At 35.4% G+C, this 20,629-nt stretch overlaps 1 protein-coding gene across 1 annotated transcript; it reads right to left on the bottom strand.

Moving 5' to 3' along the window:
• Positions 1 to 2,374: 2,374 nt before the first annotated feature.
• On the bottom strand, positions 2,375 to 4,247 carry LOC133338833 (protein twist-like). The gene is made up of 2 exons (XM_061546941.1): positions 2,956 to 4,247; positions 2,375 to 2,615 (listed from the first exon to the last, which is right to left on the bottom strand). Exons 1-2 carry the CDS (start codon positions 4,245 to 4,247, stop codon positions 2,375 to 2,377), a joined length of 1,533 nt encoding a protein of 510 aa, XP_061402925.1.
• Positions 4,248 to 20,629: the final 16,382 nt, after the last annotated feature.

Below are 20,629 nucleotides of genomic sequence, written 5' to 3'. Positions count from 1 at the left end.
TATCACCTAGTGCATGGTCTAGGCCTAAATATCACACAATTGTTGTACTAGACTTAGGATTGTCATGTCCGTCTGTTGTAATAACTCTATCGTCTAAACGAATTGAGATAGATTGCAAAAATTTGCATAGAGTCCTCTTTTGTCTACATCCAGGTCCAGTTCGAAGATGGCCGATATCCGTTCATGTTTAGTCACAGCTCCCATAAAAGGGTATCCCAAAATTTTCGGTATTTAGGGGTTCTTAAGCACGTTTTTCAACCGAATTCGCTGAAATTTGGTACATTGGGTACCAAATATCTCTACTAAATATTTTAAATATTAGTCCATTTTTCTGTTGCCCCATATAACGCTAATTTTTAGTATTTTGGGTGTTTTGATTGCATTATTCGACCAAATTGGCTGTATTTTAGAACTATGAGTTCTTATACGGTAGCAAACCTCTCCACTAAAAATTATAAATATAGGTCAATTTTTTGGGTACCCCGAATTTTTGTAGTCGTATATTGTAACAAATCTCCTTCCCAAAAATTATTAATATTCGCCCCCTTTTTGGGGTTTCCCCCATATAACCCCCTTTTTATATATTATATTAAAAATATTAGCGGATTTGTTTCGTGTGTTGGGGTTGTCCCCATATGGGAGTATTCTACCATAGTATGGGCGATAGTCGTTACTCCAAATAGTCAGTTTTTACCCAACAAAGTATGGAATTCTAAGACGACTTAACCATCTGTTGTAATCATTCCGCCTTCTAAGGAAATCGTGATAAAAAAAAACTCGAACCTGACGATAGTGAAATATATCGGCCAACATTTAGGGATCTCTCCCATATAATGATACCTCCTGAAGGAAAGAATTGAGATACTAAACAAAGATATTGGGTTCGTAGTTGACATATATCGGCCATTAATTAGGCAATGCCATCATATTCTATCAATATTAGTTCCCCTTTGGGAATAGCATTTTCTTTAGGTATATAATTTAAATTGTAGTAGTTTGAGGATTTTATGATCGGTTTGTAGAATTATAGGTATAGGTCCACTTTTTTGTATGTTCCCTATATTTTCATTGCAAGTATGTCAGTATGCATATGGTGGAGGGTTGTTATCTCGAACTTCATTGAACCAACATCAATATATCTTCCATTTAAAGACTTTTGAGGCCCTATCGTTTTTACCGAATATTGCCCAGCTCCGTTTTGCTGTGTACAAAATTTCGCCGCCTTTTGAAATTCTTTACAGATCCCCCATGCAAGTTTCGTTTTTGTTGTATAAAACAACCCTCTCTTGTTATTCGTTTACTTGTTTTTGTTGTTGTTTTTGCTTCTTCCTCTGAGCAAATGTCTGCCACCGTAGAGGAATGTGATGAGAATATGCCTTCCTTTTGCGGCTAATTTAATGGGAAAACATTTTCAAAGATGTTGATTCTGTTGTTGTTGGTGATTTCAGCAGCAACCATTTTTTTTAAAAAAATGGCTATAGGAGGAATTAATGTTTATGTAGTATGTATGTACATGAATGTATGTGCGTGTGTTTGCTGGCTAGTGTATGTTCAGTTGTAGAAATATTTATTATTTCATGTGAATTTGTATTACGGGCGGATCCCAAGCAAAGAAGATGCCTTTTGTTTTTTGTCTGCTTTTGGGTTGATTTCAGTTGGGTAATGATGAGGATGATGATGATCATCATCATAATGTATCTCCTGTTTTATGGGCTGTTTCCAATTTTTTTATGACTATGTGAGTTTTTTTGTTGTTAATTTTTTTATTGCTTTTGTTCTTGTTTTTTCTTCATCTTGTTATTCAAAATGGCGTTTTGTTGAAATAAAAAATTCAAAGTTGTTTTTTTAACAATTTAGTTTTTTTGTTTATTTTTTTCTCGACTTCTTCTTCAGGTTTTTTTGTTTTGAAATTTATTTTTTGAGTTCATAAAAAAGTGTATATACTAACAGTTTTAGGGGTCTAGAACTTATGTTTCACATGGTAAAACTTTGAACGGTTATAACTTGCTTAGTTTTAATAACACATAGAGCAGCCTAGTTTTGTTTTCTTGTTTTTCTTTTTTTACTATAAACATAAATATATATAAAAATAATAATAATAAAAATTTACTTAGAAGCTATAAATACTAGGAATTACATGGTAATTTTTTCATTTATAAAATATAACCTTAAAACTTAATGAGGGGGAGGTTGCTTTGGACTTAGATGCCTATTTACATCATGGTTGCAGGGGAGGAGGAGGAAGAGTTTTGGTTTTTGGTTGTATTAATACTAAATGGAAATGATAACAAGTGTTGCATTGTGCACCACACAATAGTTGCTTAACGCTGGAAGGCTTTGGAAGGATTTCTTGGCATCGATGTTATGTCGAAATTTACGATTTACTGTTCTGGGCATCACCCTCCATACGCCACACACCAAACAGATAACTTAATTTCTCTGGTGGAATCATGGGTGCCACAGCGGCCCTTCGCAGATTCTTGAGATCCGCTTCGGCATCATTGAGTATGGAGGCAGCACCCATGGCATAGCCACCATTACCGGCATTGTTGTCCAAAGCTTTGAGCAGGCCAATTTCACTGGTAGACAGCACACGACACAGGAAGTCAATATATCTGTAAAGGGAGAGGAAATGGAAATTAGTAATTTGTTTGGCAGGTAGAAAAATCACTGCATGCTAATCAATGATAAAACCACAAAAATTCCAATACGAAGCCGGAAAAATTCTCTGGCGCAGTACAAAAACCCACAAACAGAAGCAACAGCCCCAGGTAGCAGAGATCCCAAAAATCTGCGTAATTTTTATGGGTTTTTATTGAGTGGCCAAAACGGAAATGCCCTGTTCGGAAAATTTCCAATTTTTCTGATGGAATTTTCTTATCTTTCGGATTGGTTTAAATCTTATTAGCGAATAATGTGAGATTGAAAAAATCTGAAATAGTCTGCGATGCTTACCTTGTTGCCAATTTAAGTGTCTGGATTTTGCTGAGCTTATCACTTGGCAGTGTGGGTATGATCTGTTGCAGGGATTTGAAGGCATCATTTAAACTTTGCGTCCTCTGCCGCTCGCGTACATTGGCCATAATGCGTTGGGTGTGGAAATCCTCGGTATCCTCCGATTTGCTGGCTTTACGTTTGGTACGACGCCTGGGCTTGCGGAATTCCTTGCTGCCATCATTGGTATCACAACCGCCGGCACTTAGCTCATCCTCATTGGGGAACATATAACTACTGGCCGAGGCCATTTCATCACGATCTGAACTGGAATAGGTACTGCCATTCAGCGAACCCGTTGCCTCAAATTGTTCATAGCCACCTGCTGAGGGTAGTTGATGTCCGGCCGTATTATTGGAATGTATGGCAGGAACACTGTTACCACTGACACCGCCGTTTTGTGGCAGAATCATGCCCACTCTTTGGGTTTGTTGTTGGTGTAATTGTTCCTGTTGATGCAATTGTTGTTGGCGGAAAATGTGTTTGAAATTATCCTGGCTATTTTCAGCCATTTCCTCATCGGCAAATTCAAAATGTGGCGAACCATTGCAATTTTGTGTTTCCAGTTGGGCGCCATTTTGGCCATTTGCAGGATTCACAGCACCATTTAGGGTGGAATTGACTTCATTCACAGTGGTGGGTAAATATTCCACAAAGAATTTCTGTTCATTGTGCTGGACATAATGACCGGTCATATTATGTTGCGGTTGTTGTTGCTGATGTTGGGCAGGATGGCCCAAGGGGCTAATGTGTAACTTCTTATTATCCTGCATAATATCACTAGGGCCACAATCAAATTCTCGACTACGTTTGCCATTTTCATTGATGTGATATTGTTGTTGTTGCTGTTCCGGATGGCCATAGTTGTTGTTCATTTCCGGAGAACCCAAGTTATGGCTATTTGGTGTGGAACTGGCACTATGGCTGCTGGTGGTACTTAAAATTTCACTGCTCGGGATGTTGTAATCATTATCTTCATGATCGGGTACACCAGCACCACCATAGCTCATAAATTCATTGGCATGATATTGGCGACCACCACCATTTAATACCATATGTGGCAATTGACCCGTGGGCTGTTGGCCGTACATCTGTTGGGGATCCATATTTTGGGACATATTCTGATTGTTCATGTAGGCTTGTTGGTCCACACTGATCAGCTTGATGACATTGTGTTGTAAATCCATTATATTTGGCAATGGTTTATAGCTAATGTCCAATAGAACTTTGGGGGATACGGGTCGCACGGACATTATTTTGTATTTATTTGCTTCGTCACTTGACCAATACGAATATTATTTTTTGTTTATATTTTCAACACGTGTTATTATTTTTTCACAAAATTCAATGTCTCTCTTTCAACGAAAAAAACAGATTGTATATTTATTCCAATTAAATAATTATTTCAATATGTTTTTTCTATTTTTTCAATATGGAACACGCTCATATAAATTGTTATCCGATCGTATGAAAGACTCAAACTCAACTGATGTTAAAATCCTTGCTGAAGTACGCAAAGTAGGAAGCAAACAAATGCTGTCATTCGTCTACAACAGATCACACAGGCCATCTCTTTCGCACAGCCAATGGCAAACGACGAGCCTACACACAGAAAGAGAGAGCAAGAGCACACACATAACTGTGTGTGTTACACCCTCTCCCAATGACATCATGCGAACGCACCACTACACTAATCACTCTCTTCCATCTGTGTGAATGGTTCTCTTTTGTTTACTTCACACAAATGTACACACACACAGTTACACACACTCAGCCATGGTGACGAATCATAATGGCGTGTTTGGTTGGTTGGTTGCTTGCTGTTGTTGCTATTCTCCATCCATTACAGGTAGCCAAATTTCTGTTTAGTCTTCAACCGATCTTCATTGTTTGTAGATGATTTTAATTGCAATTAAAAGTGTCTGTCCGTCTGTCGGGCAAATTAAATTCTCCTTGATTTGGATATTGGAATTTTGTGGATTTTCCGCGAAGTTATTTTCCCATGGATTTTTTGTCAAACCTTTGGAGGAAATTTGGAATGTTTTGTTTTGGTTGTGAAAAATAAATATTTTTTGTGATGTTTTGAAATTATGTTCGTCAAAGAAGTTTCGAGAAAATCATTTATTAATAAAGTTAATAGCTAATATGATATTAAAGGCATTATTTCGATAAATCAATAATATCGCATATATGAAAATAAATGTTGTGAAAATAATTATTTTTTTCCACAAGAATGTGGTTAATTTTTTTATAAATAAAGTGTTAAGAAGAGCTGGCACTGTTTGTCGGATATTTTGTTTCACACATTTATGTAATTTTTATAAAAATAAATTCCAATTAAAGAGTGGGTTTCTGATATCATTGGGAATTTAAGTTGGGGCCTTATGAAATTTAGAAACATTTCAGATGGGATGACTCCTCACTTCAAAATTGTTCATTAGATGATAAGAATTTTTTCCTACACAACTATTTTTTTGCGGGAGTAATTGACTTCTAAATAATATAATTTGCAACACATATAATACAAATAGTTTCTTAGATGTTGTTCTAAGGTCCGTCTGATCAATCAACGTCGACTTTTAATAATGTTTTTTAGTAAGGAGCCATTAACCAATAAGCCTGTGTTTTTTGAAGATATATTATAGGGACCATTTGTGATTTTGTCATCATACCATCATATTATTTTTCAATTTGCTTATATTTTATAAATATTTTTACAAATACCAACATATAAGTCAAAGATCCCAGTTGTACAAAAAATATCAATTGTCTGCTATTATATAGTTATATAGCTAGTTACTTGGTGATCTAGTTACTTCATACCCCAAAAAGGAACACAAAATAGACTGTTGGATTTTTTTGTCAACTGAAAAAGTTGTTTACACACATCATACCAATTCAGTAGTTACTGGTAATGCAAAGGGTAATGAATCGACTATCGAAATGACTGTATACTGGTAACGCAGGCAGGGGACAATTGACTTCCCCAATGACATACACATGTTAAATTCACCAGTCTAGGGCATGAAGTGGTAACTAGTGGTACTTACAGGTAATTAGTAAAATATCTAGTTCATCACCAGTTACTCGAACTACTGGGATATTTTAGGTCGTCTATTTTGATTTTATTAGAAATTATATTGATTATCTCTTTTTGCTTTGTAATTATTATAAGAAATTAATTAAAATTTTAGGCAATCGAAACATATAAAAGACCGAATATTTGGAGTTTTCCTGTTTATTTTCCCGGAATTAGTTATTGGTTATGTGAATCACAAAAAAGAAAAAACAGTAAGGAAAGTAGTAAAGTCGGACTGGGCCGACCATATGATACCCTTCACCACTTTGGATATATTGTACATATGTATACTTACAATTGCATGTTAATGTTCCATGTCAAAATTTGATGGACCATTTACATTAAATCAGACGAAAATATATGTGGGATCTATATCCAAATCTGGACCGATTTTCAGGAAACTTAACACACATAATTCTAGACCTAGTTCATTACGCTATACCAACATTTCGTGCAAATAGGAAGATATATAGGGACCTTGGTACCCCATTTACATTAAATCGGACGAAAATATATATGGGAGCTATATCTAAACCTGGACCGAATATATGGAATAATTAATAAAATTTTAGCTATTAGAACAATAAAACCTTACTTGTGGGGAACGAGTCGTACTGAGAATCTTTGATTCATACCTTATAGGTCAGTGCGATAAGGCTGAAAATTCTACTATGTTTAAAAATACTCTTTTAGCAACATCCCTTTTATTTTCTTCCGATTTCTATTTCTAAATCCGTTTAAATATATTTTATTATATCTTTCAATTATATATATTTTTTTATACCCTACACAACTATGTTGTCAGGGTATTATAGCTTTGTGCAGCCCCAAAAGTTTGTAACGCCGCGAAATATTGGTCCTAGACCCACCTTTATACCGATCGTCATATCTCGACTAGCTGAGTCGATCTAGACATGTGTGTCAGTCCGTCCGTCTGTCCATTATAATTTGTAAACACGATACAGGCCACAGTTATGGACCAATCTTCGCGAATTTTTGCATGTAGTATGGGTTCTGGCCAATGAAGACCCCTATTGTTTTTGGGAAAGATCGGTTAATATTTAGGGGAAGAAATGGACCAAATACTAAATTTTTGTCGGTTTTTCTGGTCGCTCCAGAGGCCGCAATAATGGCCCGAACATCGTGAAATTTTGCATGGAGAAGGGGATCGGGCCAAAGAATAAGCATGCCTGTTTTGATAAAGATCGGTCAATATTTAGCGGGTCAAATGGACCCTGACTTTTGTGTGAAAAATGACAAAATGTGTATTCTATAGCGTATAAATTTACCCCTGAAGTACATAGACCCGAGAAGTTGACCTTATATCCAAGAGGAGTGGTTGACCTTTAAACTAATACCAATTATATTGTTTTATGTGCTCGGATGTGGGAGTTACAACTAAATATTTAAAGTTATCTCCGTATTCGTATATTATTTAGTAACCCATTATCACCCTAGAGAGCGGAACTATAGCGCTGATCGCTTTGAAATGTTCCATGAGGTTCCAGTTATGGTCAAGGACAACGCCTTTAATTTTCAGTGATGATCAGATAATAATTTTTGAATGAAGTGGACCGAAAACTTAATTTTTTGTGTTATTTTCGAGTCGATCTATAGACCACAAATGAAAGACGAACATCACAACACAACCCACGGTGAAAGGAATCTGGACAATAGCTGTACTAAATACTCGTAATATTCGGAAAATATGTCAGTGTAAGGAAGAGGTGCTGCTTACCTCTAATCGGGCAAGAGGGTGCAAATATCACGAAATATTGCCAGGCTCGTAATAAACATCCGCAGAAAGTTCGGTTTCCATGTGTAGGGTATCGTATGGTCGGCCCCGTCCGACTATACTGCTCCGCTCACTGGTTTTAATTTTTTTTTTTTTTTTTTTGATTAGAGTAATATTTTCATACATAATCTTATAAAAGGCATCTAGTTTCAGTTTTCAAATGTGTGTAAAAATAATGTTAAGTTGCAGCAAACATTTTTATACCCTCCTCCATGAGAATGTCAATCAACATATCTAAAATGAATGGGGGCTCTTAGATGAAAACTCATGATGATTGAACTGCTGAATTATCTAATAGTGGGGCTATTGTTATATGTGGCTATAATAAAGCGGAGATCAATATTGATATTTTTGGCAGTCAAATAGCAAATTACAGTCAAATTCCTAGAATGTTGAATAATGGGGATCTTAATATTAATAACTTTTGGTACGGAGATGTTCTATACAATGAGAATCCAAAATATCAAATTACAGCTAACTCGGTTGAAATACCTGTCCAAATACCGAATATTTGGGGGTACCGTTGTATGGGAGTAGCGTTATATGGGGGCTACCCTGAAACTTGGGTCAATATTAATAATTTTTGGTAGGAACATGTGCTATACAAGGAGAACCCAAAATGCCAAACTACAGCCAATTCGGACGAAAATATATATTACAACCATATATATTTTCGTTCATTTTTTTTTTTGCCCAAATGAAGCCTGTCTGATAGACACGAAATTTTGCACAAAGTACTGAATTAATTCTATAATGATGGGATTCAGGTTTGCGTGAATCTGTTCAGATTTAGATATAGCTACTATATCCGTCCGCTTTGATATAGCTCCCATATATATTTTCATCAAGTTTCAAATGACACGAATTATGTCTAGATTGGTGTCCACATGTAAATGTAAATTGGTCCGATTTGAAATTGTCATTTAATATGGCCGGATCAATCTGTATCAGGGAATAATGTAACTTTGGAATATCTCTAATCAATATGTCTTTTAGAATGACGCATGTTGACGCAATTCGAATTTGGAAAAATGCTTCTAGGGCATAAATCAAAGGATCATATTGAATATTCCGTTCGCTGCATATGAGATTTACAAGTTTTCGAAATATTGACCCTTTGTTCTATTGCCTCATAGAAGAAGTGGGCCGAAAAATGCCATCTTCAAACACTATATAGGGAGGATGATATTATAAAATTAATTATAATTATATTGTTGGCCATTTTGTGGGGTAGATTCCAAAAGAAGTAAACCGATACACCCCCTCTTCGATGATGATCGTAGGTTGGAAGAAATGTTACGATGTGTACAGTTTGGATGAAATCGGTTACTCCTTCGAGAGTTCGCGTGCGCACCAGCCAGACGGACATATGTAAATTGACTCAAAATTGTCTGAATCGGATTTAGTCCAAAGAAACATTAGCATTAATTGGTCAGAACGCCTATCCTGATAGTTGTGACAGAAAAAAATAAAGTTTTCGGTCCATTTCATCAATTTAAAAGTTAACCACTCCTCTTGGATGTACTGCCACCTTTTTCTATCTATGTTCTTTAGAAGAAAATATATATCCCATAGACGATTAGTCCATAAATGTGGCTTATATCGCGCTTACAAATTATAATGGACAGACGGACGGACACACATGTTTAGATCGACTCAGCTAATCGAGATATGATGATTGGTATACTTAAAGATGAGTCTAGGACCACAATCCAAAATATCAAATTACAGCCAAATTCAGTTGAAAACCTTTACAAAATGTTGAGAATGTGGAAAATTTAATGCAATTTACAGTTTTTATACCCTTCACCACACTATGGTACAGGGTATTATGTCTCTGTGCATATGTTTGAAACAAGAAAAATGATTTAGATATAGCTCCCATATATAGCTTGGTCCGATTTTTTTGTAAATGTTGCACTAAACCCCCAATATTTGTCCGATTCAAACAAAAGTTTACACAGCGTACTGACTTAAGTCCAGTTTGATGTCCGTGAAGTTTTATTGAAATCGCTTCAGATTCAGATATAGCTCCCATATAAAGTTTCGTCCGACTTTATGTAAATGGTGCACCAAACTCCCAAGGATTGTCCGATTGAAAAAAAATTTACACATCGTATTAAAATGGGCCCATATTGATTTATACGAAGTTTTGTAGAAATCGGTTCAGATTTAGATATAGCGCCCATATATAATTTCGTCCGATTTTTGGTAAATGGTGCACCAAACTCCCAATATTTGTCCGATTGGTCCAGTTTGATGCCCGTGAAGTGTTGTTCACATCGGTTCAGATTTAAATATAGCTCCCATATATAGCTTCGTTCGATTTTATGTAAATGGTGCACCAAACTCACAGGGCTTGTCCCAGAATATATAGTATTGGTGCATCAAATGTCATATAATTTTCCGATTGAGACGCAATTTTGCACAGCGTACCTTATTTTGTCCGGTTTGAGGTCTGCGGAGTTTTGTTGAAATCGGTTCAGACTTAGCAGCAGCTAAATTTCAAAGTAATGTCATTAAAATTGCGACATCTACCTCGACATAGATTATTATTATTTTTATTTTGATTAGGAATGTAATTTATTTATGGGGTTTCAGATGAATATTTTTGACCAATAGTGGAGGGTATATAATAATATTATCACATATTATTAAAATCGAATCACGACCATAATTTTTTAGTATTTTTTGTATATTTAGCTGTTTCTTCTGGTGTCAGATGAGTCACTCAGTCATACATCCTTTCAAAGTGGTTTAAATTTTAAGTCAACTTCAATATTACAAAAATCCCAATAGGATTTGAGTAGTCAAAGGGATAAACATAAGAAAAACAAATACACTACTCGCATACCAACGACTATGAGAAATTTTGAATACAACATTGTCTACTTCTAGTATTTGAGATGACTTTATAATCACTGTGTTTTCCTAACTCCCCTCTTGGTTAATTATAATCTCCACTGATCTTTTAATCAAGAGATTCCTTCATTAATCTTCCTGTGTGTGCGCAGTCGAAGACTCTCCTGAAGTATAAGTATCCCATGTTGTCTCTCTGCGTGTGTGTGATGGCAAAAACAACAAAATGCATCACATTAAAATTACATTATCCTTCCGATTGAATTAATGTGCGAGTTTATTGGCATTGTTCATTACTTAACATTCCACACCTTCGCTCACCACTAATGCCAATAGAATCTTAAAATGATGCTGCCGCCGTAGTTGTTGTTAGTGTTTTATGGCTGGACAAACAACAACTACACCGTCACACATATATGTGTGTGGTTGAAAAGTCAAATTTCCGGATGTAATTATGAAAATTACTCAGCGAGAAAATCCCAAACCAAACAGTCATAAATGAAGATGAGATCGCGGATATAACGCTAATGGTTATTCTCTTACAACTTCCTATGGAATTACCTAGTGTAGATGTGAGTGTGTCTGTGTGTGTGCGAGAGTTCTCCATATACGTTGTGTATGTGTGTGAGGTATTCGTCATCTCTATTTTTGCCATGTTGTAGTTGTAATCAGAGTATTTGCGACATATAAAACTATTTTGCCATGCCATTGTGGGTTTCCCATTTCCCATTGGACACTCAATGTTTTGATAGTTCGTCTACCTGCCATCCAGCCATCACACGTTGTTGTTGGCCTTACCACTGATGTTTACCATTTTTAGTGGGTTTGACTAGAGTTTTCCCTTCGATCGTTGGGAATCTACCCACAAACATTGTGGAGAAAACATCTCCGCTGTGTAGATTCTTAGGGATTTTTTTCTGGTTGGCAGGGAATTTCGCTGCCGAACAAAAGAATATTTCCGAGCGCTGTTGCAAAATATGTTGCGCATATATTTATTTGAAAGATTGCCAATATGAATTTGATTTGTTGAATTTGTTTAGTAATTGTAGGAAATTTAGAAAAAATTTGAAATTACAATTCAAATGGGGACATATACAGAAATGTATTCAAAATTTTATAAGTTAGTTCATTTTTCTGAAGTCTTAATTTCCATCCAAACATTGACGAAATTTACAGAAAGAATCGGAAGGAAGATATAAAAGGGGGCTGTATAAAAAAATCTCGAAAAATATCAGTCGATGCTGCTTGTAGATATATACCTTCAACCTGTGACAAAAGTAGTATACACTTATCCCGAGTTTTGTAGTATAGTTTGGTTTGCGAAGGTCTATGTTATCACAGTCTAGTGACGAGATGGGACTTTTTTTTCTAAATTTTATAATTTCTCCAACTTTATAGTCGAAAAGTGTACTAAAATAGTTTAAATAAACCTATATACATGACATTTCATTTTGTTACGCTGTGCAATCGAAGAAACGTTGGGTATTAGGGGCGTATAAATGTGAAACAGTTTAACTAAAATTTAATACACCGCGTTTTGGTCTCACTCAGCCACCCCATATAAAATCGGACGGACATATATATGGGAGTTATATCGAAGTCTGAATTGATTTCAATATTACTTAGCATACGTCATTTTAGAACCGATGCAGTACCGTGTTTCAAATTTCTTCTAAATCGGACAAACGATGGGAGTTTAGTACGCCATTTTCATAAAATCCGATGAACGTATATATGGGACCTATATGAATATCTGAACCGTTTTCAACGAACCTTAATACGCTTTGTATAATTTGGTGTAATTTGAAGGAGATATAGAGGCTTATGCGCACCATTTATCGGACAAAAATATATATGGGAGCAAAATTTCTAGTGAATCGAAAGAAATATACGGGCTTTGGTACACCATTTAAATATGAACTATTCAAATTGGTGAAAATCGGTTCAGATTAATTATCCCATATATTTTTTAATGCAATTTTGCAAAGCTTTTTTACACTAATTTCAATAGGGTTCATCCGTGGGCCAAATAAATAAGCTGTACCAAAATTATTCCAAATCTTATTATAAATACGACCCGTATTTCATTTAGAATTTTACATCAACAGTAACCACGGCTCTACTCTTTTCCTTTTACCATAGTGAAGGTTGTGAAGATGAACTGCTACTGCAACTTCTTCGATAAAATGCTTCCAAATCCCTTAAAAGTTCTGATTAATAATATTAATAATTTTTGTAGGTATATTTTCTTCAGACGGTGTTGGTTAAAATCTGGCATTCCATTCGTCTAATATTGGATATTTATAAATCGAATATTAGGCGAATGGAACGCCCGAAAATGTTGAACATTTGTTTAGGAGGTACCAGGAGTGGACCAATAGGTGCCAACTTCAAAAATGATCTAGATTTGGTGAAGATAACAGGTTGTGTGAAGCTTGGATCCAATCGTACATTCCATTCGCCTGATATTGGATTTATAAATATTGACAATTTTGGCCCCTTGTGGGGGAGGTACCAGAAGGAGTGGACCGATATTCCCCATCTTCGAACTTAAACTAAGTTTGGAAGAAATATTAAGATGTGCAAATTTCGGATGAAACCGATTATTCCCAGCCAGACAGACGGCCAACGGATGTACCAAAACAGTAGAGATATCAAAAACTTTCTGCAATGACTTTTTCAGCCTCCAAGAACATGGAATGCCAAATTGCAGCCACTACCGTGGGAAGAAACGATTAGGGGAGACTGGGGCACCTTCGGCACTTTTGTTTAGAGCTCTATATCTCAGTACTTTTTCAACATATATAACAACTTTATGACTGATTATTGTCCTCTGACACTTAATTATAAAAAATAGTACCAAAAAGATATAAAAAAATAGTATTAGTTAAAAAATTTTACAGTTTTGTAAAAATAGTCAAATTCGCCGAATGTGCCCCAACCCGGGGTAGCTTCGGCATTTGATGGGGCACATTCGGCACCATAGTCATAGGCGGGTAATTGTCATCGCTATCAGTGTGGTTGAAATTCTGATCCACTAAATGCTCTATTTGGTTTTAATATGTCACACAATGTTTGAATTATAGGACTTTATTTTCTAGCGGCGGACGTTTACATCTCAAGGTCGCACACACCATCAGAAATAGGGGGTTTCTATCGCATTTTCGTCAATACAAGCACGTTTAATCTTATATATGAAATTTCGAACCATATTAAAGGATTCGTTTTAAAGACAAACTCAAAAACATTTTAAGGAAATAATATTGCACAATCTGTATATGGCCGAATGTGCCCCACTTTAAAATACCGAATGTACCCCGAATGTACTTTTTATAGTTTTTTCATTTTTTTTCGATCAGTTTTGTAAAAACATTATATTTTTAAATATTTCTTTCTTTGTGTCAGTTATTTATTTCGATATTCGATACCTATGTATAGAAACTAGTGATGTACGGTGAGAGCTTCATATCGAAAACAAAAAAATCGGTCCGAAAACATTACTTTTGTCAAGTTTTCTAGGCGCTGTATATACCACTATGATAGGTCGATCATTACTAATATTACACAGGAAAGTAGATTTGACCAACTAATTAGCGGGTCAATTGAATCAAGATTTTTGTATGTAAACATAGAAAATTTCAATCCTATTGGGCAAATGTTTACTCCATGCTAGGGTAAGAAAGAGGAGATATTGAACTTCGATCGGTTAAACGGTGCAAATATTGTCCAGGCTGCAAATATTCGCAAGAAATAAAACAAAAATCTTCAAAATCAGTTTTTCCCAAGCAGCTTGCATTTTTAACAAAATTAATGTAGTTACAATTTGTTTAAAATACAATGCATTTTTAAAAAAATGTTCACAAAAAGCGCCATCTAGTGGGTGATAGCCCGTGACATATTCTAACAGCACTTAGTAAAGACACTCTCCACTTGAATAAATTGTAATTTTGTGTGTACAGTATATATTTACTGTTGTGTTCAAAACATTTCAGATTAACAAACAATGAAGCCAATCAAATATTGAGAAGTGCAATCCGGCCATTTGCTGCAAGACCGGAATAAATAAAAAAAAATCGATATTAGGAAAAATCTAATAAAATGAATCAAGGCAATCAAACTACTAAAATGGATTATGTCAAGAGATGGGCCTCTATTGCAAATTGTATTTGAATAATGCCAAATTATAGCTACACGGGTTGAATATTGCACTTAGAAATGTACTATTTCTTATTAACCATACAAACTTGAGGCAAGAATTCAACGCACCATGTCATTGCAGTCGATAAAGACAGTGGACAAAACCTTCACATTAAACAAACTTGAGATCCTTTTTTTAGGTCTTATGAACGTTTCCATTTGGATAATTTGGTTTTGGTCTCATTGTCGTCACCGGTTATGATGATCATGCGACGTTATTTTGCTCGAAATTTAGCATTTTTGGAATAATCTTTGCACGTTTCATGTGCTTGCCATGTGTCAAATGATATCCAATTATCATTTGATTTTATACTTTCTCATAGGATGTCAAATCTTTCTACCAAAAATTTAAGAGTTCTTGAAGGCTCATATATATATATATATATATATAGAGAAATTATAAATATAAATCCTTGTTTTAACATAGCCCCATATAAGTATACTCATCCCCATCCCTATTATCAGTATTTTGAGGGCTTTAGCAGCATTTTTTCCCTTTGTAGTGGCTGTGATGAGGCATTGTAAGATAATGGAAGGAAAAACACCATTTTCGGAACTTGTAGGTTTTATATATATTCACAGCCTCCATATAAAGGTCGCGGTATCTTAAAGATTTTAGCTGAATTTTACATTGAAAATACTGTAATTTAGCTATTAATTTTTTTTAACATTAAAATATCCTTCATACAAATGACCCGTTTAATTTTCGGTATGTTGATGTTCCTATCCCACTTTTCCATGTTAAGTGTCTGCAATTTGAAATATTATTTTTGTTGACATGAATATTTAAAAAAAAACTCTTGTAGTCGATATCCACAGTCCTCCCTAGATACTAATTTTTTTATCATTAAATAAATTTTGCAATGCATTAAGGGAATCCCCCCCCCCCCCCCCTCCGAATTTAAATTTTTCAAGATTTTCAATGGGCTGGTAAATCAATACCAATACTTGTTGAGGTTTGTAACTTTGCGCATATATATTTGAAGATTTAAAAGAGAAGAAAAATAATTTACAAAAAATGTTTGTTACTGTTTTTTGTAATTAAAGAAAAGTCCTTATTTTTGATGGCGGGCATGATAACTCCTCACTGGAACATCGGAATCCGAAAATTCCAACGGTGTTAGAAAGAGTACATGTCTGGCTCTCGTATGAACTAGGATTATTGACTTCGCTCTAAAATTAACAAAATGGTGGACCTTTGAAAAAATATTTTTGGAAAATCGCCGATTTTTTACCAAAATCCAAGTTAAAAAATAAGGAAGACCTTCACCGATTGGCTTTATCCTATTTCATACGAGAGCTATATATTCCCAGAGAAACGTTGCAAAACTTGGAACCGATTGGATTATTAGTCTTTGAGTTATCGTGCCCGCCATACGCAAAAAAAATTTTGGAGAAAAACGCGTTTAAAGTTTGAGAAGCCCTTCAGCCGTCATTTGATGCTGACACAATAAATCGGATATATCTTCAAGAGTTCTTGAGATTTTCACTTGAAATTTTGTAGGGACATTCTTTAATCAGTGTAGGTTCGAATTATATCAACAAAAATTTTGACCCCGAGAATGGGGGGTCCCCTTAAATCTTCCCAACCAAGTTCCCGAAGTTTCTGGCAAGTCACTGTAGATATGTGTGGCCTAGCCTTGTCCTGGTGGAACACGACACCTCTCCTGATGGCCAATTATGGTCATCTTCAAACAGTCCAGTTGTTGACAGTATTCATAGCAGAACCTTCCTGGCCGTTAGTCCTGGTTTAGCCACCGTTTGAGGTGCTTCATCGTTTTCGTACAGGATTATCGTATGTGATCCATTTCTCATCTCCAGTCACCATCCGTTTAAGAAATTGATCTATCTCATTCCGTTTGGCCAAGGCTTCGCGGATGGAAATTCGATCAATCGTATTTTTTTCTGTTAATTGGTGTGGCACCCAAACAACTGCGCATATAATGACACTTTTTTTAAAATTTGGTGACTTTTTATACCCTTCACCACACTGTGGTGCAGGGTATTATGTCTTTGTACATATGTTTGTAACAGGCAAAATGAATCGAGATAGACACATGGTTCCTTTTGAGAATATGTATAGAATCACTTTCTAAGTCGATTTATGCATGTTCGTCCGTCCGTCCGTCTGTCTGTCCATGTTAAATTGTAAACAAATTAGAGGTCGCATTTATGATTCGTATTGGATGAAATTAGGCACAGCTCATTTATTTGACCCAAGGACGAATCCTATTGAAATTGGGAAAATTGGTTCAGATTTAGATATAGCTCCCATATATGTTTTCGTCCGATTTAAGGTAAATGATGCACCAATGTCCCTAAATATGCTTCGATTTACACGAAATTTGGCATAACATACTGAATTAAGTCTAGAACGATGTGTGTTAAATTTCATGAAAATCGGTTTAGGTTTAGATATGGTTCCCATGTATATTTTCGTCCGATTTTAAAAATTTCTTGAAAATCGGTTTAGATTTAGATATAGATCCCATATATATTTTCGTCCGATTTTAAAAATTTTTTGAAAATCGTTTTAGATTTTGATATAGCTCCCATATATATTTTCGTCCGATTTTTTGTAAATGGTGAACCAACGTCCCTATATATCCTTCGATTTGCACGAAATTTGGCATAGTGTACTGAATTACGTCTAGAATGGTGTGTGTTAAATTTCCTGAAAATCGGTTCAGATTTAGATATAGCTCCCTTGTATATTTTCGTCCGATTTAATGTAAGTGGTGCACCACCGTCCCTATATATACTTCGATTTGCACGAAATAGTCCCATGGTACACAGATGCCTCTAAATCTGCCCGAATGAAATTAATGTTTCAGAAAAACATGAGTATGTTCGAGGGAACATTGACATACAATTGTAAGGATACATATGTACAATGTACCCAAAGTGGTGAAGGATATCATATAGTCGGCCCAGTCCGACTTTACTACTTTCCTTACTGGTTTATAATAAACGTAATTCTATGTGGTACAAAAAGTCACCAAATTTAAAAAAAAGTGTCATTATATGCACAGTTATTTTTGTATTTGACATTGAAAAACGGCCAAAATGACCGCCTTGCTCCTGGGCTCCTGGGCGATGTTACGACCGGTCAACTTCGATCAATTCTCTGATTTTGTCAAGATACGGTAATTTAAGGGTATTATAACGGTAGCAATTCTACCTAACTAACAACAAGTAAAAATGTCGTTAAGTTTGGCCGGACCGAACTTTTTATACCCACCAACATGAGTTGGACATTTAAAATGCGTGTAATCGTTCGGTATTGTAAATTTTTGGCGAAAATTTGTTAACATCAGTTCTTGACAGGCCATTGATAATATTTGGTATGGGTATTGCTTCTGAAATTACACATTGATAAATGATATAAATCAATAAATATGTTTCCAGTTTTCCCGAAAGGGAGGATCCTTTCACCAATATATAGGTCTAAAGTCCTTTTACAGCAAAGTCCAATTTACAGCAACGTTAATGTGTTTTGTTGTGTCTACATGTCTAAAACATAGTTTTCTTGCTGTTAACAACAAGTACAACAAATTCTTCTTCAATGATCTGGAAACAATGTTGGGGTAGTTAATGTGATTTGCAAATTATTTGCTGGCTGATTGAAAGCTCAACGAAAAGTCAATGGCATCGAAGAGTACTACGGTAAACCATATTATTCATGTTTGAAGTTTGCAAATCATATTTTTTTGGGGAGAAATTCAATGAAACTATTCCCAGACTCACTAACACACTTTGTTGGTGTAATGCAACAGCAACAACAACCTTTTTACTTACATTTGAAACGCCGCTAATCCACCAACAACAATAACAGAAGCTGATGCCGCCGAATCAAAACAAAATAAGACACTAAATTACAAAATTGACTGGTATCGAATCGAAAGGCGTAAACATCACAAAGCAGTCACGTAAAATATTGATTTTATGCAAAAGCTTCCGACAAGCGATGGCGACCATGAAATACGCGTGCGATTGCTCACTGTGTTCGCTCGTTTGCTTGCTTGTTTGGCGGTTGCTTCTGCTGCTGCTCATCTCATCCACCTATCGAGATGGTGTGTCTGTTGGCGGTGTCTGCATTCCCAGCTTCCACATCCATGGCCCGGCCATTGCATGATGCGAGTGAGTGCCTCACTAACTGTGTCAGTTGGTGAAATGAAGATGATGAGGACGACGAAGACGACGTCATCGACAACGGACGAAGATGAATTTGTTGCTGGTGTCTGATGCAAAATAGTGCAACCAATGCCACTGTATGTTGCACACATGGGTGTTTGTAGATGTGTGAGTGTGTGTGTGCTCGTCTGTCTGCCTGGCTGGTCGTTGACGTAATGTTTATGTGTGAATAGCGTGATTTAATGGATTATATAATTACTCAATTAAAAATTAATAAATCAATGATTAAGACAGTAGCCCGAGAGATAGTTTTTTTTTCTTTCAATTTTTGTTGGAATATATGAGCACACACGACCACATGAAGAATTAATAAATGAAATATGGCTATGTAGGGAGAAAATATAGGAATATGTCGAAAGAAAATAATTGTCGTGAAAATCCTGTTATTTGATGACAATGAAAAATTAGTTTTGTTCAATGTCAAAATATGTATGCAGATATGTATTTGTAAAGTATACAAACATGTTTGATATTGAGTTATTTCAAATATGCTGAACCGGATTGGATGTATTATGACATGTCGGGATATCGAAATGTTTGGAAATAAATAAGTACAAAAGTCGTTTAATTAGCATATTCAAAATATCTAAAATCGATAACGACTCTTCTATAGATGCAATGTCATAGTAAATTGCTACCACGATTCCCAAATGAGAAAATTGGTCTCGCACCTTAAACCTACCGAAATTCTCAAAATACCAAAAATTGGGGGGCACCGTTATATGGAGAATATAACAAAGGGAATATTGATAATTTGTGGTAGGTTCGCTAAACAATGATACCCCAAAATATGTAACTAGAGAGAGAAACGTGTACATAGCAGACCTGGCCTCAGACCTTTCTCATTTCCTTGTGAAAAATGAATTAAATATTTTGACGATTTTGATGTACTGGAATTTGTTACCAATAAAATTGAGCTTCTCATACCATCGAACTATGTGAGAGTAACATTAACCCTACGGTCAATAACCGGGTACATTTGTGCATTTTTTGAATAAAAATGCTGTAAAATTTTTAATAATGGAGATATTTGGATCAAATTTTGAGGAATCATTCTTGAGGTATTTTCACACATAATCGAAGAAAAAAATTATACATATTTTCCATATACATATATAATTTTTACAAATTTTTAAAGTTATTACCTACGTAGATCAATAACCATGGTATATTTGTACCCATCCAAAGATAGCTCTGTAAGTCATTAAAAAATTGGACTATCGTGAGGTTTTTTGTTTTAATTAGTCTATGCGGATCTGGTCTAGATGTAGGAACTCAAAATTATATATACATTAAAATAATATATATTTAGAGAACTTCTGCACTTTAGATAACTTCTGCACAATTTCAGCGTCGGAGTTCTTGTAAAATCGGGTATGATCTCCATAGATTTCATTGTGGAATTGTTAGATCTACGATTCGTTTAGCACCTAAAAAGTGATGTAACAACAAGAATTATATTAAGCATTTCAAAATTTTCCTCGAAATATTTTTAAAATTGATGGTATCAT

The sequence above is a fragment of the Musca vetustissima genome, unplaced genomic scaffold (genome assembly GCF_032173495.1).
Source record: "Musca vetustissima isolate MV318-11 ecotype Yass unplaced genomic scaffold, APGP_CSIRO_Mvet_v1 utg2671, whole genome shotgun sequence".
Classification (NCBI taxonomy): Eukaryota; Metazoa; Arthropoda; class Insecta; order Diptera; family Muscidae; genus Musca; species Musca vetustissima.
This window is presented reverse-complemented; position numbering and strand designations above follow the sequence as displayed.

Coding starts and splice junctions, on each gene's coding strand:
- LOC133338833 (XM_061546941.1), bottom strand. CDS start 4,247: ATGTCCGTGCGACCCGTATCCCCCAAAGTTCTATTGGACATTAGCTAT. Junction 2,616..2,955: donor ACACTTAAATTGGCAACAAG/GTAAGCATCGCA, acceptor CTCCCTTTACAG/ATATATTGACTTCCTGTGTC.